Raw genomic sequence first — 26,836 nt, forward strand, 5'->3', positions numbered from 1 at the left:
CATAGTTCACTGACTTTTGGGTTTGTAAACCGACTTCCTATGATCGTACATGGCAAATGGACATAACATCCTGATTTGGCACTTTCAAATCTTTCATATTGCATTTGGACATTTCTTATGGCATTTGGCAACATTTCTTATGGCATTTGACTTTGACTTTTGACTTCCTATGAAATCATATTGCAAATGAACAAAACATGAGCCTTATGGACAAGTGAAAAAAAATATGACAAAATTATGTTCATACAGTTCTTATACATGTGCAATTGACAAAGAAAATCAAAATAATTTCAAAAAACGGTCCAGAAAGCACTTTTTTAAGGGGGTGATAAGTTTTTTATTTTTTTTCAACTTTTCTAAATTTTACTCTTGGGTCTTGACTTGTGTTACATTTGCAATATGAACATTTACGGTGGAGCGCGCTCGCCATCAAGTGGATTTTTGCAGTGTTACACTTGGCATTTGCCGTATGGCATTTGCAATATGTTTTGAATGAAACGGCATCCAAATGAGTGGTATTGTACATTGTGTATATGTTTTGTATGGTGCCAATAGGATCCCATTCATTTTTGTCCATTTCAGGGGGGTGTTCCCTTACATGGGGAAGAAGTCGACGTGTTGTTGTGATTCTGGATGGCCACATTGCTAGCAGGATGACAAGAAACCATCCCCACTTTTTCATTGTTTTACTATTCTTGTGAGTACTTCTGGTCCCCACAAGGATAGTAAAACCAAACACTCACACACACACACTCAAAGACACGGCAATATAGAGGCCGGCGTGGGGGTAGCCTGATGAAATTACGGTGACAAGTACCCTCTGTTCTATTGACAAATGTACAATCACTAGAGATCAAACTGGATGAGCTTCATTCGAGACTATCCTATCAACGGGACCTGAAGAACTGTAATATCCTATGTTTCTCAGAAACTTGGCTGAACAAGGACATGGATAATATTCTAGCTGGACAGAATGGCATTGTCAGTTCAGCTCAAGGGGCGTGGTGTGTGTCTCATTGTAAACAAACAGCTGGTACGCGATCTGGTAAGCTGTAGACCATACTATTTACCAATATTTTCCGTAGCTGTCTATTTACCACCACAAACCGATGGTGGCACTAAGACTGCACTCAACAAGCTGTATAGGGCCATAAGAAAACAAGAAAATGCTCATCCAGAGGTGGTGCTCTTAGTGGTCGTGATTTTAATGCAGAAAAAAATGAAATCCGTTTGACCTCATTTCTACCAGAATGTCACCTGTGCAACTCCATATGCAGAGTCGCTTACAAAGCTCGCCCTCGCCCTACATTTGGCAAATCCGACCATAACTCCTCCTGATTCCTGCTTACAAGCAAAAACTCAAACAGGAAGTACCAGTGACGCTCTTAATACAGAAATGGTCCAATGAAGCGGATGCTAAGCTACATGACTGTTTTGTTAGCACAGACTGGAATATGTTCCGGGACTTATCCGATGGCATTGAGGAGTTTACCACATCAGTCACTAGCTTCATTAATAAGTGCATCGACGACATCGTCCCTAGTGACCGTACATACATGTCCCAACCAGAAGCCATGGATTACAGGTAACTTCCACACTGAGCTAAAGGCTAGAGCTGCCACTTTCAGGGAGTGGGACACTAACCCAGACACTTATAAGGAATCACACTACACCCTCAGATGAACCATCAAACAGGCAATGCGTCAATACAGAACTAAGATTGAATCCTACTACACTGGCTCTGATGTTATTCGGATGTGGCAGGGCTTGCAAACTATCACAGATTACAAAGGGAAACCCAGCCGCTAGCTGCCCAGTGATGCAAGCCTACAAACAAATAAAGCTACTAAAACAATAATTTCAAAAATAGTCCATTCATCACTCTGATTTCTCGAATTGCGGTGCAGGAAAAGGAAGTCATCCACCGATCGTGGTCAGCTGGCTTCTCCTCTCTGACACCACAAATCCAGCTGTAAGTGACGCTTTATCATTTAGAATCACACAATTACCAGGTGTAGAGTAGGCTGTTGCCTTGCCTCTAAGGTGAATGTGGCCTCTTTGAGACAATAGAGGAAATCAACAAGATCCACAAGCACACATTCACAATAGCTGGCCTCATGTTATCTGCAGTCTTGAGCTGGGAACTGTCCCAATCCATGGTGAATATCACCCTCTCCACAAGCACCCACTCTTTGGTTATGTAATGGGCTGTAAGGCGCAAGTATCCTATTTGTGACCGACTGGCTCGATTCGGTCTTACAGTATATAGCAAAATTTGAAATTGTGTTTTTTACATTGGATAAAAGTAGAGACTCGGTGCTAGAAAATGGTATATAATACACTACAGTTGAGGAACAATGGGAAAGTAATTCTGCTTGATAAACTTGTAACCTTACTTTTGAGAAAATGGGCTTGGAACGTTTTGGTACAACTACTGGAGAGCCCTTCTTTGTCTACATCCATTCGGCATCGTTTACACCCTCTTAAGCTTTAGCCCCACCCATCTCTTTAAGGTTTGGTCCTGAGTGTTCTGTCTTAGCTTGGGTGCTTCACAGCTGTTGCTAACTGGCTGATGTTGCCTAGCTTGCTAGCTACTTCCAGACACAAATGAGAGAAAAGCTCACTGACCATTTTACTTGCCCTAGCAGAGCTGGTTTGGCTGTTTTTATGTTATCCAGAGTGTTGGTGACAGACACTGCGCTGCTGGCAAGAATTTATGCTTTTTTGTCAAAGTTTACAGACACCGGCCATATTCAGTGGGTGTTGAGCGTTCGTAAATTCTTCAGTTATTCTGCGCTTTGGCACACTCAGACGGGAGTGCTCTTTAATCGAAGTAGATAGCCGGAGCGAATTTACTGTCTATCAACAGTTTTTGCTGTGACATCATTAACATTCTAATGAAATGGTTACTTGGATAGTAGAGTATTTTGTTAAAACATGTAGCTAGCTATATTACTACCCTGCATGAATCTGCAGGTAGCTAACCAACCAAGTTCAATGTTAGCTAGCTAACACTAAGCTATAACTAGAAAAGCAAATGGCTTTGAGATATGAATAACATTACAACACAGATCATGCACTTAACATTAGCTAGCGAGCCAGCCAGCTAACGTTAGCTAGCTAGCTAACAGTACACTTTAACTTGAAATGAAAACTACTTTATGACAAAATTAGAACTGTGTAATATTTGAAAATGTAGCTAGCTAGACTATCTTACACTACTGTTCAAAAGTTTGGGGTCACTTAGAAATGTCCTTGTTTTTGAAAGAAAAGCACATTTTTTTTGTCCATTAAAATAACATCAAATTGATCAGATACAGTCTAGATATTGTTAATAATGTTGTAAATGACTATTGTAGCTGGAAACGGAATATCTACATAGGCGTTCAGAGGCCCATTATAAGCAACCATCACTCCTGTGTTCCAATGGCACGTTGTGTTAGCTAATCCAAGTTTATCATTTTAAAAGGCTAATTCATCATTAGAAAACCATTTAGCAATTATGTTAGCACAGCTGAAAACTGTTGTGCTGATTAAATAAGCAATATAACTGGTCTTTAGACTAGTTGAGTATCTGGAGCATCATCATTTCTGGGTTTGATTACATGCTCAAAATAGCCAGAAACAAAGCATTGTCTATTCTTGTTCTGAGAAATAAAGGCTATTCTATGTGAGAAATTGCCAAGAAACTGAAAATCTCATACAATGCTTTGTACTATTCCCCTCACAGAACAGCACCAACTGGCTCTATCCAGAATAGAAAGAGGTGTGGGAGGCCTCGATGCACAACTGAGCAAGAGGACTAATTAGAGTGTCCAGTTTGAGAAACAGATGCCTCACAAGTTCTCAACTGGCAGCTTCATTAAATAGTACCCACAAAACACCAGTCTCAACATCAACAGAGGCGACTCAGGGATGCTGGCCTTCTAGGCAGAGTTGCAAATAAAAAGCCATATCTCTGTCCAGTGTCTGTGTTATTTTGCCCATCTTAATATTTTATTTTATTGGCCAGTCTGAGATATGGCTTTTTCTATGTGACCAATACAATTTGATTCGATTGACATGTTACAGGTCATGACATCCTAATCAGACTCTCATAAAGCACCTGTTTACATATCCTAGGTAGGTGCCCACTAGCTCCATCTCTGGGTTGGCATTATGCCCGTTATCTTAACATCTTCCTTTTCATATATAATTGGCTCGAGCACTTCATACCATTCTAATACCACAGCGAAAATACATATTTACATTATCAACACCTTTTTAAATTGTATTATTATATAATATTAAAAAAGCCTTTATATCTTAAAAGACAGTCCCCGTACCGCAGGAGCTGTCTTATGTTAGCCCTTGTCCTAGTGTGTCGCACTGGCAGCATATTGGGCACCTATGGGCGTAAAGTTTCTGGCACTAGCACTCTGTATGTCCAGTAGTCCCTCACCAGGATGGGCGTACTCTTTCTTGTGTCCGGCCAGCCTCTTAGGATGAAAGATGGAAGCATGGGGTGGCAGGTAGCCTAGTGGTTAGAGTGGTGGTCTAGTAACCAAAGAGTTACTAGATCAAATCCCTGAGCTGACAGGGTAAAAATATGTCCTTCTGCCCCTGAACAAGGCAGTTGACACACTTTTCCTAAGCTGTCATTGAAAATAAGAATTTGTTCTTAACTGACTTGCCTAGTTAAATAAAAAGTTGTATTCTCTGCTGAATGAGTTTTGATACCATCCAGTGTCTGCGGGGAGATGTTTTGATCATTAGCATGGTTCACGTCTTCAAATTCAGCCTGTAGAGCATATACAGTCTCATTTGTCCGATATTGCGGGTAACTAGTTGTTGGGAGTGCTGCTCTAGACAAGAAATATGCAACGTGAATCTCTATTCCTTTCTTGTATACTACCTGTAGTTGATCATGTTGAAGCTTTAGCAATATCCTTTGAAGTGGCTTCGGGACAGACAGAAGATGCTTTTTGGAGATAACCTCAAGAGGCTTGTGATCAGTGTGCACCGTGATAAAGTCCCTAGGCCCTTGTCACTTGCATCACATTGTAGTGTCACTTCTTCAGGATTGGTTGGTTGCTTACCAATTTCTTGATTTGCTTCAATGCAGCCTCATGTTGAGGAAGCCATGCCCACAGCACATCTTTATTGGTTAGTCGACACAATGGCTCATATACGTCAGACAAATGAGGTAAGTAATTTACAAAACCAAGCAGTCACTGAACTGTTTTTGCATCTGTAGGCAGCGGCATTTGCTGTACTGCTTCCACCTTCTTGGGGTCTGGCTTCAGGCCTTCAGCTGTTAAAATATGTCTCATGTATGTAGTACTTGTGAGCCTGAGCTTAACTTTGTCTTTATTCAGCTTTAGATTCATCTCCCTTGCTCTTTGTAAGAGCTGAGTCCGTAACCGTATCCCAGGATGTCATCAGCTAGGACACTTACAGTGCCTTGCGAAAGTATTCGGCCCCCTTGAACTTTGCGACCTATTGCCACATTTCAGGCTTCAAACATAAAGATATAAAACTGTATTTTTTTGTGAAGAATCAAAAACAAGTGGGACACAATCTTGAAGTGGAACGACATTTATTGGATATTTCAAACTTTTTTAACAAATCAAAAACGTAAAAATTGGGCGTGCAAAATTATTCAGCCCCCTTAAGTTAATACTTTGTAGCGCCACCTTTTGCTGCGATTACAGCTGTAAGTCACTTGGGGTATGTCTCTATCAGTTTTGCACATCGAGAGACTGACATTTTTTCCCATTCCTCCTTGCAAAACAGCTCAAGCTCAGTGAGGTTGGATGGAGAGCATTTGTGAACAGCAGTTTTCAGTTCTTTCCACAGATTCTCGATTGGATTCAGGTCTGGACTTGGCCATTCTAACACCTGGATATGTTTATTTTTGAACCATTCCATTGTAGATTTTGCTTTATGTTTTGGATCATTGTCTTGTTGGAAGACAAATCTCCGTCCCAGTCTCAGGTCTTTTGCAGACTCCATCAGGTTTTCTTCCAGAATGGTCCTGTATTTGGCTCCATCCATCTTCCCATCAATTTTAGCCATCTTCCCTGTCCCTGCTGAAGAAAAGCAGGCCCAAACTATGATGCTGCCACCACCATGTTTGACAGTGGGGATGGTGTGTTCAGCTGTGTTGCTTTTACGCCAAACATAATGTTTTGCATTGTTGCCAAAAAGTTCAATTTTGGTTTCATCTGACCAGAGCACCTTCTTCCACATGTTTGGTGTGTCTCCCAGGTGGCTTGTGGCAAACTTTAAACAACACTTTTTATGGATGTCTTTAAGAAATGGCTTTCTTCTTGCCACTCTTCCATAAAGGCCAGATTTGTGCAATATACGACTGATTGTTGTCCTATGGACAGAGTCTCCCACCTCAGCTGTAGATCTCTGCAGTTCATCCAGAGTGATCATGGGCCTCTTGGCTGCATCTCTGATCAGTCTTCTCCTTGTATGAGCTGAAAGTTTAGAGGGACGGCCAGGTCTTGGTAGATTTGCAGTGGTCTGATACTCCTTCCATTTCAATATTATCGCTTGCACAGTGCTCCTTGGGATGTGTAAAGCTTGGGAAATCTTTTTGTATCCAAATCCGGCTTTAAACTTCTTCACAACAGTATCTCGGACCTGCCTGGTGTGTTCCTTGTTCTTCATGATGCTCTCTGCGCTTTTAACGGACCTCTGAGACTATCACAGTGCAGGTGCATTTATACGGAGACTTGATTACACACAGGTGGATTGTATTTATCATCATTAGTCATTTAGGTCAACATTGGATCATTCAGAGATCCTCACTGAACTTCTGGAGAGAGTTTGCTGCACTGAAAGTAAAGGGGCTGAATAATTTTGCACGCCCAATGTTTCAGTTTTTGATTTGTTAAAAAGTTTGAAATATCCAATAAATGTCGTTCCACTTCATGATTGTGTCCCACTTGTTGTTGATTCTTCACAAAAAAATACAGTTTTATATCTTTATGTTTGAAGCCTGAAATGTGGCAAAAGGTTGCAAAGTTCAAGGGGGCCGAATACTTTCGCAAGGCACTGTATTCCTGGCTAGGACACTTATTCCTGGCAGTCCCTGAAGTGCATCATGTTGCCTTCACTGATATTCCTCTGCAGCTGGTTTCACTCCTTCACTCCTGGCAACCTTGTCCACCGGTATCTACCATTGGGGGTCCAAAATGTAGTGAGGTAACTACTATTTTCATCCTAACGTACCTGCCAGTACCCATTTTTTCCATCCATAACCAAAAAGATTTTCGCTTTTGCCAGGTTTGGTAGGCGGAGCTCACCTAGCAGGGCCCCCATCCCTTCAAAAACGTCCTCAAATGGTTTCAGTATTGCCTCAGGTTTTCAAGTCTGATGGGAACTTTTGTTTTTCTTTAGTGCTGCTGACATGATGAACAACATGATGGTGGTTGAGCTGTAGCAACTTAAGCTTTTGACACGTTTCTTCTGAAAAAGGCAGGCTTTTGCCAGGTTTTCACCTCTTGCAACTTTAGCACATACAATACCAGTCACAAGTTTGGACACAGCTACTCATTCCAGGGTTTTTCTTTATTTTTACTATTTTCCACATATAATAATAGTGAAGACATCAAAGCCATGAAATAAAACATATATTTTTTATTTATTTAACTAGGCAAGTCAGTTAAGAACAAATTCTTATTTACCATGACGGCCTACCCTAGCCAAACCCGGACGATGCTGGGCCAATTGTGTGCCGCCCTGTGGGACTCCCATTCACAGTCGGATGTGATACAGCCTGGATTCGAACCAGGGACTAGTTATGCCTCATGCTCTAAGATGCAGTGCCTTCGACCGCTATGCCACTCAGAAGCCCATATGGAATCATCCAGTAATCATCTAGTCAAAAAATACAATTGCTCTGTATTGCAATTCCCCACCCCCCAAAAATAACAGGTGTTCAAAAGTCAAACAAATTATAAAAATACAACATCTAAATAAATAATAACTAAATGAAGTGTACAACAAACAATTTGTTAAAAAAATATATTGAAATGAATGAAATAACAACAAAAAAAGTAAAATGCAAATACATTTATATAAAACAAACTATGTAATAAAGAGTAGTAAAAATAAGGTCATTTTGTGTGTGTGTGTGTGTGTGTGTGTGTGTGTGTGTGTGTGTGTCAATATGTAAGTCTGAGTGAGTGAGTGGGAGTCAGGGCAAAAAGAGTTAGTGAAAATAGTGTGTAAGTTGCAGGTGATCATTTGTGGTCTATTGCACAATCAGATGTTCTCGGAAGGTGGTTCTTCTCCTGTCTGCTAATGCAATCAGGTCCTCAAACTCAGGGGAGCGCCAGGGTCGGGAGGTTATTAAAAATGTATCCAGGTACTCTGGGTCTGTCTCCACATCAGACATCATGTCTTCAATTGCCCCTGTAAATCGCTGCTTCACTTCAGCAGAGTTATTTTTGACCAACTTGCCAGAGCCTGTCAAATAACAGGAGACAATAAGTTATTTTGCCCAATAAACAACCGGTTTTGAACACTGGAATATCTCAAATTAAAGATAGGACTGCTTCTTACGTTGTTGCGGAGTCGCATTCGGAAGGTTGTGGCAGTGGGGTGTAGAGTATTGCAGACTCTGAGTATGTTATACATTTGATCCGTAAACATTTCCATGGCTTGGTGTGACAAATAGAAATTCTGGAAGCTACATTGTTAGCTACAGGGATTAATAGAAAATACCCCCAATAATAAGTGGTATGGGAAAGTACACTTCCTGTCCCATCAAAATAGAAACTTGGTGATACAAGTGCCTCAATCCCACTTACCTAATATGGTTGCTCCAGCAGAGAGGAAGCTAGACATCTCACTGGCAAAAAAATTCAGTTCATATACAAGTAGGCCAGACCCAGCTGCTATCTCATTGGTGTCTATGGAAGAGCCACCCCTTATGTAGACCGGAACTGTTGCCATTTTCTCTATGGTAAACGGCCTGAGTAAGACATCTTTATTTATCCACCATCTTGGCTCTAGGTGCACAGGTCCACAAGACTTCGCTCAAAGCCTGTATAGGTAATTCTAAATAGAATATCTCTGCCTCTCATATTATTTATTGATGATTGGCTGTCAGAATAGATTTACCTCCAACCACAGCCAGGCAGAAGGGTCATTTCAGCCAGGCCCAGGCCAGGTATATTACCCAGTAGCCATTGGGCCATTCCTCACAGAGGCCATAGTCAGGATTACCATGATGATAACCCTGAGGTCAAGGGAAGTGTGCCCGGAAGAGGATCCCCCATACAGAGGTTGGAGGAGAGCTGCTGGGATAGTCTTTGGTGTGGTAGCAGACACTTCATGGGGCTGCAGATGACAAATAGTCCTTTCCATTTAGGACTTATTTTATTGGCAACTGTTAAGTAACAAACTCGTCCCTTTTTCAGGACCCTGTCTTTCAAAGATAATTTGTAAAAATCCAAATAACTTCACAGATCTTCATTGTAAAGGGTTTAAACACTGTTTCCCATGCTTGTTCAATGAACCATAAATAATTAATGAACATGCACCTGTGGAACGGTCGTTAAGACACTAACAAATTACAGACGGTAGGCAATTAAGGTCACAGTTATGAAAACTTAGGACACTACTAAAGAGGCCTTTCTACTGACTGAAAAACACCAAAAGAAAGATGCCCAGGGTCCCTGCTCATCAGCGTGAACGTGCCTTAGGTATGCTGCAAGGAGGCATGAGGACTGCAGATGTGGCCAGGGCAATAAATTACAATGTCCGTACTGTGAGACGCCTAAGACAGCGCTACAGGGAGACAGGACGGACAGATTATTGTCCTTGCAGTGGCAGACCACGTGTAACAACACCTGCACAGGATCGGCACATCGAACCTCACACCTGCGGGACAGGTACAGGATGGCAACAACAACTGCCCGAGTTACACCATCAGTGCTCAGACTGTCCGCAATAGGCTGAGAGAGGCTGGACTGAGGGCTTGTAGGCCTGGTGTAATGCAGGTCGTCACCATCACCGGCAACAACATTGCCTATGGGAAAAACCCACCATCGCCGCTGGACCAGACAGGACTGGCAAAAAGTGCTCTTCACTAACGACTCACGGTTTTGTCTCACCAGGGGTGATGGTCGGATTGGCGTTTATTGTCGAAGGAATGAGCGTTACACCGAGGCCTGTACTCTGGAGCGGGATCGATCTGGAGGTGGAGGGTCCGTCATGGTCTGGGGCGGTGTGTCACAGCATCATCTGACTGAGTTTGTTGTCATTGCAGGCAATCTCAACACTGTGCGTTACAGAGAAGACATCCTCCCCCCTCATGTGGTACCCTTCCTGCAGGCTCTTCCTGACATGACCTTCGAGCATGACAATGCCACCAGCCATACTGCTCGTTCTGTGCGCGATTTACTGCAAGACAGGAATGTCAGTGTTCTGACTTGGCCAGCAAAGAGATCTCAATCCCATTGAGCACGTCTGGGATCTGAGAGTCTTTAGGTGCCTTTGGCAAACTCCAAACGGGTTGTCATGTGCCTTTTACTGAGGAGTGACTTCCGTCTGGCCACTCTACCATAAAGGCCTGTTTGGCGGAGTGCTGCAGAGACGGTTGTCCTTCTGAAAGATTCTCCCATCTCCACAGAGGAACTCTGAAGCTCTGTCAGAGTGACCATCAGGTTCTTGGTCACCTCCCTGACCAAGGCCCTTCTCCCCCGATTGCTCAGTTTGGTGGTTCCAAACTTCTTCCATTTCAGAATAATGGAGGCCACTGTGTTCTTGGGGACCTTGAATGCTGCAGAAATGTTTTGGTACCCTTCCCCAGATCTGTGCCTTGACACAATCCTGTCTCGGATCTCTACAGGCAATGCCTTCAACCTCATGGCTTGCTTTTTGCTCTGACATTTACTGTCAACTGTGGGACCTTATATAGACAGCTGTGTACCTTTCAAAATCATGTCCAATCAATTGGATTTACCATAGGTAGACTCCAATCAAGTTGTAGAAACATGTCAAGGATGATCAATGGAAACAGGATGCACCAGAGCTCAATTTTGAGTCTCATAGCAAAGGGTCTGAATACTTATAAGGTATTTCTGATGGTACTTTTTACCACCCATGAGTGGAGGTGTTGTACCAGTTTAGGTGGTCTATGGTAGAGTTTTGCCTCTTATAAGGAACAAATGTGTTTTATTTCAGCAAATTTGGTGTATGTTGTGCATCACTACTTTACAGGAGAGGCATTTGGAGTATCAAAATGTGTTTTTTGGAAGACATGCTTTCTGGAACATGTAGAATGGCTGTTACTGAAGAGCTCAGTGACTTTCAGTTCCATGTACCTTAATAACAAACATATGCCATCTGTTAATATGAATAAAACATTAAATTACGAAACTAGTTGGTTTTGCCACGGAACAAGACAGGAACCTAGCCATGATTGGCTGAGATAATGGATCGCCTGCACATGCCGAAAGATGAATTCGGATTGGTCTGCTTTGTAGCACTCTTCTGATTGTTACATGATCTGCTAAGTATGTGTAGGTAACCCTTTCTAATGTGGCTATTTTGAAAAAAAGAACTGTATAAGTGTTACTAATGCTCTCCACTTTCTGGAGGATCAAGCTTTGAAATCAGTGGAATGCCTGGTGGATGCAGAGTATAATAGCTATGCAAATAATGTGGAGGGAGTCAAAAAGAGAACACACTGAAAAAAGCTATTGCATTAAACACCTGTCTCCGGATTACATCTTCAAACTAAGGTTAGCAATGGCATCCGTGACAGAGAAGGATAAGCGTGTATATGGGTAAGAGAGTCTAGCTAGCTACATTTTCAGTTACTATACGTTTATAATTTATTTAGAAAGTAATTTTCATTGCAAGTGAAAGCATACTGTTTGCTAGCTAGCTAACGTTACGTGTGTGATCTCTGTAGTAATTATTCGTATCTCAGAGCCATTTGCATTGCTAGTTATAGCCTAATGTTAGCTAGCTAGTGTAACAGTATAATTTTAGACCGTCCCCTCGCGCGAACCAGGGACCTTCTGCACACCTTCTGCACACACCTCGAAGCATCGTTACCCATCGCTCCACAAAAGCCGCGGCCCTTGCAGAGCAAGGGGAACTACTACTTCAAGGTCTCAGAGCAAGTGACGTCACTGATTGAAACGCTATTTAGCGCCCACGCTAACTAAGCTAGCCGTTTCACATCCGTTACACTCACCCCCCTTTTGACCTTCCTCCTTTTTCCGCAGCAACCAGTAATCCGGGTCACGGCACCAATGTAACAGTATAATTTTAGACCGTCCCCTCGCCCATACCCGGGCGCGAACCAGGGACCTTCTGCACACATCAACAGTCACCCTCGAAGCATCGTTACCCATCGCTCCACAAAAGCCGCGGCCCTTGCAGAGCAAGGGGAACTACTACTTCAAGGTCTCAGAGCAAGTGACGTCACTGATTGAAACGCTATTTAGCGCCCACGCTAACTAAGCTAGCCGTTTCACATCCGTTACACTCACCCCCCTTTTGACCTTCCTCCTTTTTCCGCAGCAACCAGTAATCCGGGTCACGGCACCAATGTAACAGTATAATTTTAGACCGTCCCCTCGCCCATACCCGGGCGCGAACCAGGGACCTTCTGCACACATCAACAGTCACCCTCGAAGCATCGTTACCCATCGCTCCACAAAAGCCGCGGCCCTTGCAGAGCAAGGGGAACTACTACTTCAAGGTCTCAGAGCAAGTGACGTCACTGATTGAAACGCTATTTAGCGCCCACGCTAACTAAGCTAGCCGTTTCACATCCGTTACACTAGCTAACATTGAACCTAGCTAGATGGTTAGCATTAGCTACCAGCAGATTTATGCAGGGTAGTAACATTATGAGTTGGGATTATGGTTCATTGTTTAGCTAGCTAGATACATGTCTAAACAAAAGACTCCACTATACAAGTTACCATTTCACTGTACCGTTCGGTGGTGTAAAATTCTTAAGGAAAAATACTTTAAAGTACTGCTTAAGGAGTTTTTGAGGGGTATCCGTATTTTAGTATTTATATTTTTGACTTTATACTTTTACTTACCTACATTCCTAAAGAAAATAATGTACTTTTTACTCCATTATCCCTGACACTCAAAAGTGCTAGTTATATTTAGATTTCTTAGCAGAACATGAAAATGGTCCAATTCACACACTTACCAAGGAAACATCCCTGGTCATCCCTACTACCTCTGATCTGACGGACTCATTAAACACACATTCTTTGTTTGTAAATTATGTCTGAGTGTTGGAGTGTGCTCCTGGCTATCCGTAAATAAATAAAAAACAAGAAAATGGTGCCATTTGGTTTGCTTAATATAAGATATTTTTTTTATTATATATACTTATATACTTTTACTTTTACTTTTGATACTTCAGTATATTTAAAACCAAATACTTTTAGACTTATTTTAGTATTTTACTGGGTGACTTTCACTTCTTCAGTCATTTTCTATTAAGGTATCTTTACTTGTACTCAAGTATGACAATTAGGTACTTTTTCCACCACTGGTACCGTTTACACCTTCATTATCCAGTGCATGTTACAAATAAACGTAGATGTTATTTGATATAGTGTGTTTTTACCAGAGACGGTAATGTGAAGAACAACATGACCTGCACCAAAGTCATATTAGCATATAACGTTAGGCCAACAAGACAGTGTCTAAGTTCTAAAATTCACCAGTAGAATGCCCAGCTTTTATTTTGTAACATCATAACCATAAACTGTTTTCTCAACATTAACTTGTAATGCTGATATTATTGTGAGTATATTTTCCTGTTATAACAAATGGCTTTGTCACTATGGTGGTACTATAATAAAGGCAAAAATAAAGTACCTTTCTCCACAGGTAGAAATTCCATCTGAGGTATGAACTGGGGTACAATTATGTAACTATAACTAAAACCTCAAAGGAGGACCTTACAGGGTACTATCCCAGTGACAAGCAGTTGTAGCCCTTTAGGAACAAATCTAAAACTTTATTTCTGAGAGTGTATGTTCCCTCAGCCCTTTGTTCCATCAACCCTATGTTCCCTCAGACCGTTGTTCCCTCAGTAGCTTATTGTTATAAGGTAGAAAATGCAGATTATTTCACCATCTACATAAATATGTAAGGGTATTATATGGGACCTACTAAATATGTTAAATCACTATGACTTTTACCTTTTGTCAATATTACCAGAGCAGTTCTATGCAAGGGACAAAAATGTGTTACAATAAACATACATCTGATCTGTAATTGGTGGTCCTTATTTATTCACTCATGCAACACTGGATCAACTGACCAAAATATCTGTGTACATCAAGGATGTGAAAAATATACAATTTGTTATCACATAACATCAAGTTTTTGTCTATAATGTCCCTCTTTTCTGAATCTGCAAGTCTGATCTCCACTAGAGACCCTAATGGCAAATGTCTGTTTTCAAGCTAGACTTTGGCTGCGTCCTGGCTCATATGGAGATAAAATATCTGAGATGGGTTGGGGCTGTCGTGGAAATTCATACTGAGAGAGACTTTGTAATTTCTTCAAACAATCATATTCATTTAATATTGCTTAATTATTTCAATAATGAGACTGTTCAACGGGCCGAGAGCCTAACCTTTACACAAATGCAGAGTTATTTTATATAGCTGACACTAAGAATGCTTAGTCATGGCTGGTTCCACCCCTCCCATGCAGGCCAAGGAGCATCAAAAGCTACTCTGGGTTCATCCGGTCGTTATCTGCACAGGGTTGTTGTCTTAACCCCACTCTGGCTTAGTTTCCCAGTTGCAAGGATGATTTTGAGACAATGGGGGATTGTTCTACTCCTAAGTTGTCTCTAATTAAACACATTCTTGTCTATGTAATGCAGTCGTTAACTCATTTGTCTGCTCAGGTCATCTCTAGTGACCATACACCCAGATTAGCTGCAGGGAACAAGAGTTGAGACCATAAAAACACAGCATTAGGAGGACAGAAATGTCTTGCCATTTGTTAAGTATTAATTGCTAAAAATTAATATCAATCAAATCAGGTAAATGCGTAATTTTTCTATCACAGGGCTAAACCAAGCCTAGCCTTGAACGTGATTAATACAATCATTTGTATCTGTTTTAAAAGTGACTGGTAGCCAGTGTAGAGAAGCTAAAATGTGTGTAATATTGTTACGTTTCCTGGTGCCTGTTAAAATCTGAGCTGTAGACAATGGAGTGATTTCTGACTGAGACATGTATACAAAGAGTTACAGTAATCTTGGCATGAGGAATGGTTGTGGGCCCAATACAACAACCTCTGATTTATTTTCATTGAGCAGAAGAAGATTGTCAGACATTCAACATATTATATCAGCAAGACACTTGTGAAGCGTAGCTAAGCTAGCTTGGTTACTTGGTCTGATTGGTAAAGAGCTGCGTGTCATCCGCATAGCAGTGAAACTGAATGTTATGATTGCGGATGATGTTACCAAGGTCAACAAGGATGTTATGATAAATAGTGTCAAACTGAGATCCAAAAGAACAAGAATAGAGCGTTCACTGGCATCTGCAGCCAATAGACGGTCATTACTGACTTTCAATAAAGCAGTTTCCGTGCTGCGAAGTGAGTGGAAGCCCGACTGGAATTTGTCAAATAAGTTGGTTCATACTGAAATAAGCCACCAATTGCTTGAAATCAACTTTAAAAACAATTGGGATACAAAAGGAAACTTAGAGATAGGTCTCCTCAGTGAGGAGGGATCTAGATTGGTATTTTTAAGAAGAGGTTGAACCAGAGCAGTTTTAAACTACGCTGGAACGGAACAGAGGTCAAGGAACTATTTACAATAGACAGAATGTTGGGACCAACACTTACTCACTCACCAACTGTAGTATTTAATACAGTATTGTCCGTTAACAGCACTACACTTGTTGAACTGTATTAAATACTATAGTGTTTATTTAGCATACACCCTGCCCATTCCCCTCTCCCATATCCCAATTTGTGCTACCCATAAGTGAGAACCCTGCATGCTAAGTGTAGATCATACAGTGGGGCAAAAAAGTATTTAGTCAGCCACCAATTGTGCAAGTTCTCCCACTTAAAAAGATGAGAGAGGCCTGTAATTTTCAAACAGGTGCCATTAATACAGGTAACGAGTGGAGGACAGAGGAGCCTCTTGAAAGATAAGTTTACAGGTCTGTGAGAGCCAGAAATCTTGCTTGTTTGTAAGTGACCAAATACTTATTTTCCACCATAATTTTCTAGATTTCCTTTTCTCATTTTGTCTGTCATAGTTGAAGTGTACCTATGATGAAAATTACAGGCCTCTCTCATCTTTTTAAGTGGGAGAACTTGCACAATTGGTGGCTGACTAAATACTTTTTTCCCCCACTGTATATTATGTTCCCTACATGTTCCAGAAATGGAGCAGAGGTGCTGCACTATCTGTCGAGGTCTAAGTCCTTCCTACCTGCCTACAGATTATGGAAAGTGCACTATTTAATCATTCTCCTGTAGGAGAAAGCTTCCACTTCTATGTCAAAAACACTACACTACAAAATGCAAAACACAACATTAATTACAATAGTATATACTAGTTTTCTTTTACTGTAGTATTTATAATGTAGTTAACTGTAAATGCTTGGTGGTGGAAAAAGTACCAAATTGTTATACTTGAGTAAAATTAAATATACCTTAATAGAAAAGTAAAAGTCATCCATTAAAACATATTTTTTATTTTTGTAATTTTTACCCCACTGAAATGTAACAAGTACTTTTGCGTGTTAAAGAACATTTAGGAATGTAGTGGTATAAAAGTAAAAATATACATAGCATAGGAAAGTACAGATACCCCAAAAAACTACTTTAGTACTTCAAAGTATTTCTAATTAGTTACCACTGTCAATACTACAGTATACTACAGTAAATACTACAGGAAAGTCTGCAAAAACTCTACAGTGTGTACTATAGTATTTACACCATAGTATACTATTTATGCCATAGTACAGAAATAGAAAGGTTCAGGAGACATTATCTAAAGGACGCATTCAGGAGAGAGGAAAAACAGTACAACACTCAACACTCAACACTAAAGGGCCCTAAGTGAATTCTGTATTGTCATTTTATCTGACCAGAACGAATTTGGCCCTTCATTAAGTGTGCGTTCTCATGCAGTTTGAACATGAAAAGGTCCACCAGAGAATTTATGGTATTTCAAGCTGAGGAGTTAGTTTAACCAATTCAACTTGGTTACATAACGTTCTGAGCCATATCTGAGGAAACTGCACATGTGGCTCAGAACCTTGTCTGTGAGAGAATCAAACTTGAAAAGGAGATATGTGCCAACTAGGGCAACATAAGCTGGAGGGAGGCAAGGCATGGATCTAAAAAACAGACAGATGAGCGTTGTAGGGAAGAGATGGAGGGGAGGGAGGGGTGTTGCTGGTTACTACTAGCCTTGTTTATGTTCCAACGCACCCCTCTGAAAACTATTAACTGTCGCCACACTGTTGGCCCTGGGCTATGTCAACAAGCCCTGTACGCTCTATAACGCACCCCAACAAGGAACGATGAAACCTGCTCATCAACATGTGAAACCTCTCCTCTCATTAGCTTTCCACGGTTGAAATTAAGCAATGAAAGCGTGGGATTTAACAGAGATTTGGAGGGTGTTTGTTTTGTAAAAAGGTTTGACTGTGTTTCACATCATCTGTGGGCAGAGAAAAACTGTCTGGACTCATATGAAGATTGATCATCATTGGAGCAGTGCTTGAATGTGTCTCCTATCTGGATATGTATTTATAGTCTTTTTTGAGAAAAGAGGACTTTTCCATAACGTATGCATGTTATCTGACCTAGTTAATGGAGGGTGTATGTTGTGTAAGGATGAACCGCCCACCCACTCTCTCAGAATGTGGGCAGTGAAATTTGCAGCTCCTCCTTACTGGTTCAGGGATACAGCCAGGCGGTAGAATACAGGAGGTGGGGAGTTCTGTAGGCCAATATCTCCCCATTGGCTTGTTAAAAAGCTGTGGGGGCTGCTTGTGGCACTTCCATCTGTTCACCTCCAACTTCACGGCACTCACTCACAAACACACACACACACACACACCACACTCCGTGGCATCCTCAGAGAGGGAAAAGTATTCTCACCACCCTCCACCCCCTAGAACTATTTCCAGTGCCTCCATGACACATGTTGTTGTCTCAGCTCTGATCATACATCATACCTCTAGTCCAATGGTTCCCAAACTTTTTATAGTCCTGTACCACTTAAAACATTCAACCTCCAACTGCGTACCCCCTCTAGCACCAGGGTCAGCGCACTCTCAAATATTGTTTTTTGCCATCATTGTAAGCCTGCCACACACACAATAAACGATAAATGTATTAAACATAAGAATGAGTTTTTGTCACAAGCCAGCTTGGCAGGGCATGAAGTGACAAAGAGCTCTTATAGGACCAGGGCACAAATAATAATATAATAATAATTAATCATTTTGCTCATTATTTAGCCATCTTACATATAAAACCTTATTTGTTAATCAAAAATTGTGAATAACTCACCACAGGTTAATAAGAAGGGTGTGCTTGAAATGATGCACATAACTCTGCAATGTTAGGTTGTATTGGAGAGAGTCTCAGTCTTAAATCATTTTTCACACACGGTCTGTGCCTGTATTTAGTTTTCATGCTAGTGAGGGCCGAGAATCCACTCTCACATATGTACGTGGTTGAAAAGGGCATCAGTGTCTTAACAGCGCGATTTCCAAGGCAAGAAACTCTAAGCGCAGCCCTGCCAGAAATCTGGCAGTGGCTTCTGATTAAATTCAATTTTCACAGAACCGCTTGTTGCAATTTTGATCAGGCTCTCTTGATCAGATAGCAGTAAGTGGACTGGAGGCAGGGCATGAAAGGGATAACGAATCCAGTTGTTTGTGTCGTCCGTTTCGGGAAAGTACAGTACCTACTTAATTGCACACCCAGATCACTCAGGTGCTTCACTATATCACATTTGACATTGTCAGTAAGCTTGAGTTTATTTGCACACAAAAAAGTAATACAATGATGTGTTGTCCCTGTTAATGCAAACAGAAAAGATCTTCAACATCTTAATCATAGCCTCAATTTTGTCCCACACATTGAATATAGTTGCGGAGAGTCCCTGTTATCCTAAATTCAGATCATTCAGGCGAGAAAAAACATCACCCAGATAGGCCAGTCGCGTGAGAAACCTGTCATCATGCAAGCAGCCAGACAAGTGAAAATCTTCTGTATGTTGTAAAAGCGTTACATGGTTGCTGCCCATATCATTGCCTAATGCAGAAAATACATGAGAGTTCAGGGGCCTTTCTTTAACAAAGTTAACCATTTTCACTGTAGTGTCAAACGTCTTTCAAACCTCTTGGTGGATGCTGCAGTGTACCCAAGTGGCATTGGGAGCAACTGCTTGCACGTGTGTTACTACTCCACTATGTCTCCCTGTCATGGCTTTTGCACCATCAGTACAGATACCAACAGATCTTAACCACCAACGTGCATTTGATGTCACAAAGCTGTCCAGTACTTTAAAAATACCCTCTCATGTTGTCCAGGTTTCCAGTGGTTTGCAGATGAGGATGTCTTCCTTAATTGACCCCCCATAAACGTAACGGACATATACCAGGAGCTGTGCCAGGCCTGCCACATCTGTTGACTCATCCAGCTGTAAAGCATAGAATTCACTGGCTTGTATGCGAAGCAGTAATTGTTTCAAAATATCTCCTGCCATGTCACTAATGCGTCGTGAAACAGTGTTGTTTGATGAAGACATTGTCTGTATAGTTTTTTTGGCCTTTTCCCCCAGCATTGTCCCAGGTAGCAGTAAGAATTATGTCCTCCACAATAGTGTGGGGCTTGCCTGTCCTAGCCACTCGGTAGCTCACCATATAAGATGCTTCTAGCCCCTTATTATTATACATGTCTTACGACTCGAAAGTCGTCTTTATTCTCACTCAAAACACTCCCGTGGCTTATTTTTCAAATTGTCATGTTTAATTTCTAGCGCAAGAGTGAAGGTTTCCCACGAGAGAGTAACGGTTAATGTGATTGGATGTTAATTAATCATGTTTGCTGCATATTTGTTGTTGGAGGCTTAAGAGGAGTTATAGGTCCTATAGCTATAAGGTGATAGATACTAGCTGAGATATTCACCCTCCTTCTCTCCTTCTCTCCACAGAACTTCAGAGGTGCAGACCTGTCAATCACCCTCATCACTGTCCAGTCAAAGCCAGGAGAAAAGGAGAGGGCAGGGCATGGACTGGCTTGGCCGTTGCTATGCATGAGCGAGTGCCATGGTGTCCATGGAGACCAAGGGCTATACTGACCTCCTGGAGACCAGCGATGGGCAGGGGTCGGGACTTTTGGAGAGAGGGGATGTGTCTGGGACTGAGGAGGGCTGGAGCGTCCCCTTACCCCTGGGCTTCCAGGTGTCCCTCACCACCGTGCTGATGTTGGAGCTGGTGCTCGGCTTCAGCAGCAACCTGACCGTGCTGGTGCTCTACTGCGCCCAGTCCAACCTGGTTGACTCAGTCAGCAACATGGTTACGGTCAGCTTGCACGTGCTGGACATCCTGGTGTGTGTGCTGTGTCTGCCGCTGACCGTGGCGATCATCCTGCTCCCAGTGGACGGTAGTGGAGGGGGCATCCTGGCTACGCTGTGCTGCTTCCATGAGGCCTGCGTCACCTTCACCAGTGTGGCCACGGCCATCAATGTGCTGGTCATCAGCCTGGACCGCTACGACATCACCGTCCGTCCAGCCACGCGGCTGCTGACCCCGCGACGTGCTGCACTCCTCCTGGCTGCCGTTTGGGCCATATCACTGGCAGTCTTCTTCCTGCCCTTCCTGGAGGGGGACTTCTTCTCAATGGGGTCTGACACGGAGGACAATGAGATTGGAGGAGGGTTGGAGATGGAGATGGGGGATCTGATCCCTGAGTCTGAAGCCCCTACTGGACTGACCCCCACTGGGCAAAACCACACTGGGCTGACCCTCACTCCCTCCACCTCCTCTACTCCATACTACTCCCTCCCCCTGCCGCCATTGAGGCAAAACCGGACACTGCTATGTGTGGGTGGGCAGGGCTACCACACGGGCCTGGCCATGTACTACCACCTCCTCCTGCAGGTGCCCTGCTTCTTCATCGCTGTGGTCGTCATGTTGTTCACATACTCCCGCATCCTGCAGGCCCTCAACATCCGCATCGGCACCCACATAAAGAGGGGCCCACGGGCCTCCAATAAGGACTCAGGCTGCAGGATCCGCAGGCGGAAACAAAGGAGGAAGGGACTGAGTCTGGCCACAGAGGGGAGAGGTTCCTCCAGCCAGAACCAACGCCTCACCCACCCGCCCCTCATCCCATCCCCCAGCTCCCTCCCTCCCCTCTCCTCCATGCCCCTGGTTACCTCTGACAGTGGGGCCACGGGGGTCACCAACACCACCGCCACCACCCCCAGCGCAACCACCCCAGCGACCCCTAACCCCACTGACGACATCTCCCCCCCACCGGCGGCGGCAGACCGCCCAGGCGTCCAGGCTTCTGTGTCGGCCATCATTGCCCTGAGGAGGGCAGTGAGGCGCCACCGGGACCGGCGGGAGCGCCAGCGGAGAGTCTTCAAGATGTCCCTGATCATCATCTCCTCTTTCCTGGGCTGCTGGGCTCCTCTGTCCATGGTGAACGTGTTGATACTGTGCCTGGGCCCCAGCGATGGCCTGGTACGTGTAAGGCTCTGCTTCCTGGCCATGGCATACGGCACCACCATCTTCCACCCGCTGCTCTATGCCTTCACCAGGCAAAAGCTGCGTAAAGCGCTGAAGACCCATGTCAAGAAGAGGGTGGTGTCCCTGCTGCAGGTGGACCCGGCGCCCAATGGGGGAGCTGTTATTCACAATTCCTGGGTGCAGGGGGGTGGACAGAGGAAGGGACGCAAGCCCCGACTGGAGGGCAGTGACGCCACCAGTAACTGCCTAACAGTGGCTGTGAGAGAATGAGAGGCCGTGCAGCTGTGTGTGTGCGTGCGTATACAAGCGAGCTTGCATGTGTATATGGGTGTACAGTGTGTGATAGTTGACAAAGGTCACACTACATCATCAGCACCTCCCTCCATCCAGATGTGTGATGATGGCAGGTGGGCCCAGAGCTCTAATTAACATCAGACCTGCTCTGTGATCTATGTACACAGCTCTTCATTAGTCCCCCAGTTAACGACAAGATGGCCACTTCTTCTCCATGGCAATGCCAAGCTACAAAGCAATATGTGACATCACCTGCGTTGCCGCAACCTTAGTTACTGAAGATATACATCCCAGTATAGGTACAGAGCAAAAATATCCACACACATTGATCAACCTGTTGTCATTCACGGAACAAGTGAACACACAATATCTACCTGCACACAGATCTCAATGAGAGTCAATATCCAGTAACAGTTTATAATTTGATTAGTCATGCATTAAAGGTGAAGTTTTATTTTTTACAACCTTTTTTACAACCTATTTTTGATGTACTGTAAATGGCATGTTATAGAAGGGTCCTGACACTTTTTTTGTGATTTCATGTTTGTTTGTTTTTACTTCCCCCAAACAGAAAATTTCTTCCTCATCCTCATTGTGTAGTATGAGGTCCCCGAAAAAATATGAACAAAGGCTAGCAGATCCTCCTCCTATATATATATATATATATATATATATATATATATATACACACAGTTGAAGACAGAAGTTTACATACACCTTAGCCAAATACATTTAAACTCAGTTTTTCACTATTCCTGACATTTAATCCTAGTAAAGATTCCCTGTCTTAGGTCAGTTAGGATCACCACTTTATTTTCAGAATGATTGTAGAGAGAATTATTTATTTCAGCTTTTATTTCTTTCATCACATTCCCAGTGGGTCAGAAGTTTACGTACACTCAATTAGCATTTGGTAGCATTGCCTTTAAATTGTCTTAGGTTAAACGTTTTGGGCAGCCTTCCCACAATAAGTTGGGTGAATTTTGGCCCATTCCTCCTGACAAAGCTGGTGTAACTGAATCGGGTTTGTAGGCCTCCTTGCTCGCACACACTTTTTCAGTTGTGCCCACAAATTGTCTATAGGACAAACCACCAGGGCTTTGTGATGGCCATTCTAATACCTTGACTTTGTTGTCCTTAAGCCATTTTGCCACAGCTTTGGAAGTATGCTTGGGGTCATTGTCCATTTCGAAGACCCATTTATGACCAAGCTTTAACTGATGTCTTGAGATGTTGCTTCAATATATCCACGTAATTTTCCTACCTCATGTTGCCATCTATTTCATGAAGTGCACCAGTCCCTCCTGCAGCAAAGCACCCCCACAACATGATGCTGCCATCTCCATGCTTCACGGTTGGGATTCTTCAGCTTGCAAGCCTCCCCCTTTTCCTCCAAACATAACGATGGTCATTATGGCCAAACAGTTGTACTTTTGTTTCATCAGACCAGAGGACATTTCTCCAAAAAGTACGATCTTTGTCCCCATGTGCAGTTGCAAACCGTAGTCTGGCTTTTTTATGGTGGTGTTGGAGCAGTGGCTTCTTCCTTGCTGAACGGCCTTTCAGGTGATGTCGATATAAGACTCGTTTTACTGTGAATATAGATACTTTTTTACCTGTTTCCTCCAGCATCTTCACAAGGTCCTTTGCTGTTGCTCTGGGATTGATTTTAACTTTTCGCACCAAAGTTTGTTCATCTCTAGGAGACAGAACACGTCTCCTTCCTAAGCGGTATGACTGCTGCGTGGTCCCATGGTGTTTATACTTGCATACTATTGTTTGTACAGATGAACGTCGTACCTTCAGGCGTTTGAAAATTGCTCCCAAGAATGAACCAGACTTGTGGAGGTCTACAATTATTTTCTGGGGTCTTGGATGATTTATTTAGATTTTCCATTGATGAGGCACTGAGTTTGAAGTTAGGCCTTGAAATACATCCATAGGTACACCTCCATTGACTCAAATTATGTCAATTAGCCTATCAGAAGTTTCTAAAGCCATGACATCATTTCCGGAAATTTTCCAAGCTGTTTAAGGCACAGTCAACTTAGTGTATGTAAACTTCTGACCCACTGGATTTGTGATAGAGTGAATTATAAGTGAAATAATCTGTCTGTAAACAATTGTTGGAAAAAGGACTTCTGTCATGCAAAACTATAGTTTGTTAACAAGACATTTGTGGAGCGGTTGAAAAATGAGTTTTCATGACCCAAATATTGATTCATTATTTACATAATTATTCAGACCCTTCGCTTTGAGACTGGAAATTGAGCTCCGGTGCATTCTGTTTCCATTGATCATCCTTGAGATGTTTCTACAAATTGATTGGAATCCACCTCTGGTAAATTCTATTCATTGGACATGATTTTGAAAGACACGCACGCCTACAGTCGTGGCCAAAAGTTTTGAGAATGACACAAATATACATTTTCACAAATTCTGTTGCCTCAGTCTGTATGATGGCAATTTGCATATACTCCAGGATGTTATGAAGAGTGATCAGATGAATTGCAATTAATTGCAAAGTCCTTCTTTGCCATGCAAATTAACTGAATCCCCCAAAAACATTTCCACTGCATTTCAGCCCTGCCACAAAAGGACCAGCTGACATCATGTCAGTTATTCTCTCGTTAACACAGGTGTGAGTGTTGAGGAGGACAAGGCTGGAGATCACTCTGTCATGCTGATTGAGTTTGAATAACAGACTGGAAACTTCAAAAGGAGGGTGGGGCTTGGAATCATTGTTCTTCCTCTGTCAACCATGGTTACCTGCTAGGAAACACGTGCCGTCATCATTGCTTGCACAAAAAGGGCTTCACAGGCAAGGATATTGCTGCCAGTAAGATTGCACCTAAATCAACAATTTATTGGATCATCAAGAACTTCAAGGAGAGCGGTTCAATTGTTGTGAAGAAGGCTTCAGGGCGCCAAAGAAAGTCCAGCAAGGACTGAATGCAGGACCGTCTCCTAAAGTTGATTCAGCTGCGAGATTGGGGCAGGTGGCAGGTGTGAGTGCATCTGCACGCACAGTGAGGCGAAGACTTTTGGAGGATGGCCTGGTGTCAAGAAGGGCAGCAAAGAAGCCACTTTTCTCCAGGGAAAACATCAGGGACAGACTGATATTCTGCAAAAGGTACAGGCATTGGACTGCTGAGGACTGGGGTAAAGTCATTTTCTCTGATGAATCCCCTTTCCGATTGTTTGGCGCATCTGGAAAAAAGCTTGTCCAGAGAAGACAAGGTGAGCTCTACCATCAGTCCTGTGTCATGCCAACAGTAAAGCATCCTGAGACCCTTCATGTGTGGGGTTGCTTCTCAGCCAAGGGAGTGGGCTCACTCACAATTTTGCCTAAGAACACAGCCATGAATACAGAATGGTACCAACACATCCTCTGAGAGCAACTTCTCCCAACCATCCAGGAACAGTTTGGTGACGAACAATGCCTTTTCCAGCATGATGGAGCACCTTGCCATAAGGCAAAAGTGATAACTAAGTGGCTTGGGGAACAAAACATCGATATTTTGGGTCCATGGCCAGGAAACTCCCAAGAACTCCCAAGAACTTGTGGTCAATCCTCAAGAGGTGGGTGGACAAACAAAACCCCACAAATTCTGACAAACTCTAAGCATTGATTATGCAAGAATGGGCTTCAATCAGCCAGGATGTGGCCCAGAAGTTAATTGACAGCATGCCAGGGTTGATTGCAGAGGTCTTGAAAAAGAAGGGTCAACACTGCAAATATTGACTCTTTGCATCAACTTCATGTAATTGTCAATAAAAGCCTTTGACACTTCTGAAAGGCTTGTAATTATACTTCAGTATTCCATAGCAACATCTAACAAAAATATCTAAAGACACTGAGGCAGCAGACTTTGTGAAAATGTATATTTGTGTCATTTTCAAAACTTTTGGCCACGACTGTATCTAAGGTCCCACAGTTGACAGTGCATGTTAGAGCAAAAACCAAGCCATGAGGTCGAAAGAAGCTCCGAGACAGTATTGTGTAAAGGCACAGACCTGGGGAAGGGTACCAAAAACATTCTGCAGCATTGAATGTCTCCAAGAACTCAGTGGCCTCCATCATTCCTGAATGGAAGTAGATTGGAACCACCAAGACTCTTCCAGAATTGGCCGCCCGGCCATACTGAGCAATCTGGGAAAAAAGGCCTTGGTCAGGGAGGTGACAAAGAACCCAAATGGTCACTCTGACAGAGCTCTAGAGTACCTCTGTGGAGATGGGAGAACCTTCCAGAATGACAACCATTTCTGTGGCAAACCACCGATCAGGCCTTTAAGCCACTCCTCTGTAAAAGGCACATGACAGCGGGCTTGGAGTTTGCCAAAAGGCGCCTAAAGGCTTTCAGACCATGAGAACAAGATTCTCTGGTCTGATGAAAGGTCTGGAGAAAACCTGGCACCATCCCTACGGTGAAGCATGGTGGTGGCATCATCATGCTATGGGGATATTGTTCAGTGGCTGGGCCTGAGAGACTAGTCAGGATCACGGGAAAGATGAACATAGCAAAGTATAGAGAGATCCTTGATGAACACATGCTCCAGAGCGCTCAGGATCTCAGAATGGAGCGAAGGTTCACCTTCAAACAGGACAACGACCCTAAGCACACAGCCAAGACAACACAGGAGTGGCTTCAGGACAAGTCTTTAAATGTCCTTAAGTGGCCCAGCCAGAGCTCGGACTTGAACCCAATCAAACATCTCTGGAAGAGGTTTGAAAATAGCTGTGCAGCAACACTCCCCATCCAACCTGACAGAGCTTGAGAGGATCTGCA

General features: G+C 43.0%; 1 protein-coding gene across 1 annotated transcript; it reads left to right on the forward strand.

The window, feature by feature from the left end:
• The first annotated feature begins 1,231 nt into the window (after positions 1-1,231).
• LOC110494283 (G protein-coupled receptor 22-like) lies at positions 1,232-22,621 on the forward strand. The gene is made up of 3 exons (XM_021569227.3): positions 1,232-1,585; positions 1,908-1,972; positions 20,210-22,621. The coding sequence occupies exon 3, from the start codon at positions 20,325-20,327 to the stop codon at positions 22,020-22,022; it is 1,698 nt and encodes a 565-aa protein (XP_021424902.3). The 5' UTR covers positions 1,232-1,585; positions 1,908-1,972; positions 20,210-20,324; the 3' UTR covers positions 22,023-22,621.
• Positions 22,622-26,836: the final 4,215 nt, after the last annotated feature.

The sequence above is a fragment of the Oncorhynchus mykiss genome, chromosome 17 (genome assembly GCF_057628025.1).
Source record: "Oncorhynchus mykiss isolate SJ-2025 chromosome 17, ASM5762802v1, whole genome shotgun sequence".
Lineage (NCBI taxonomy): Eukaryota > Metazoa > Chordata > Actinopteri > Salmoniformes > Salmonidae > Oncorhynchus > Oncorhynchus mykiss.

Bases quoted from the DNA above. Each gene is read 5' to 3' on its own strand.
- LOC110494283 (XM_021569227.3), top strand. From the start codon at position 20,325: ATGGTGTCCATGGAGACCAAGGGCTATACTGACCTCCTGGAGACCAGC.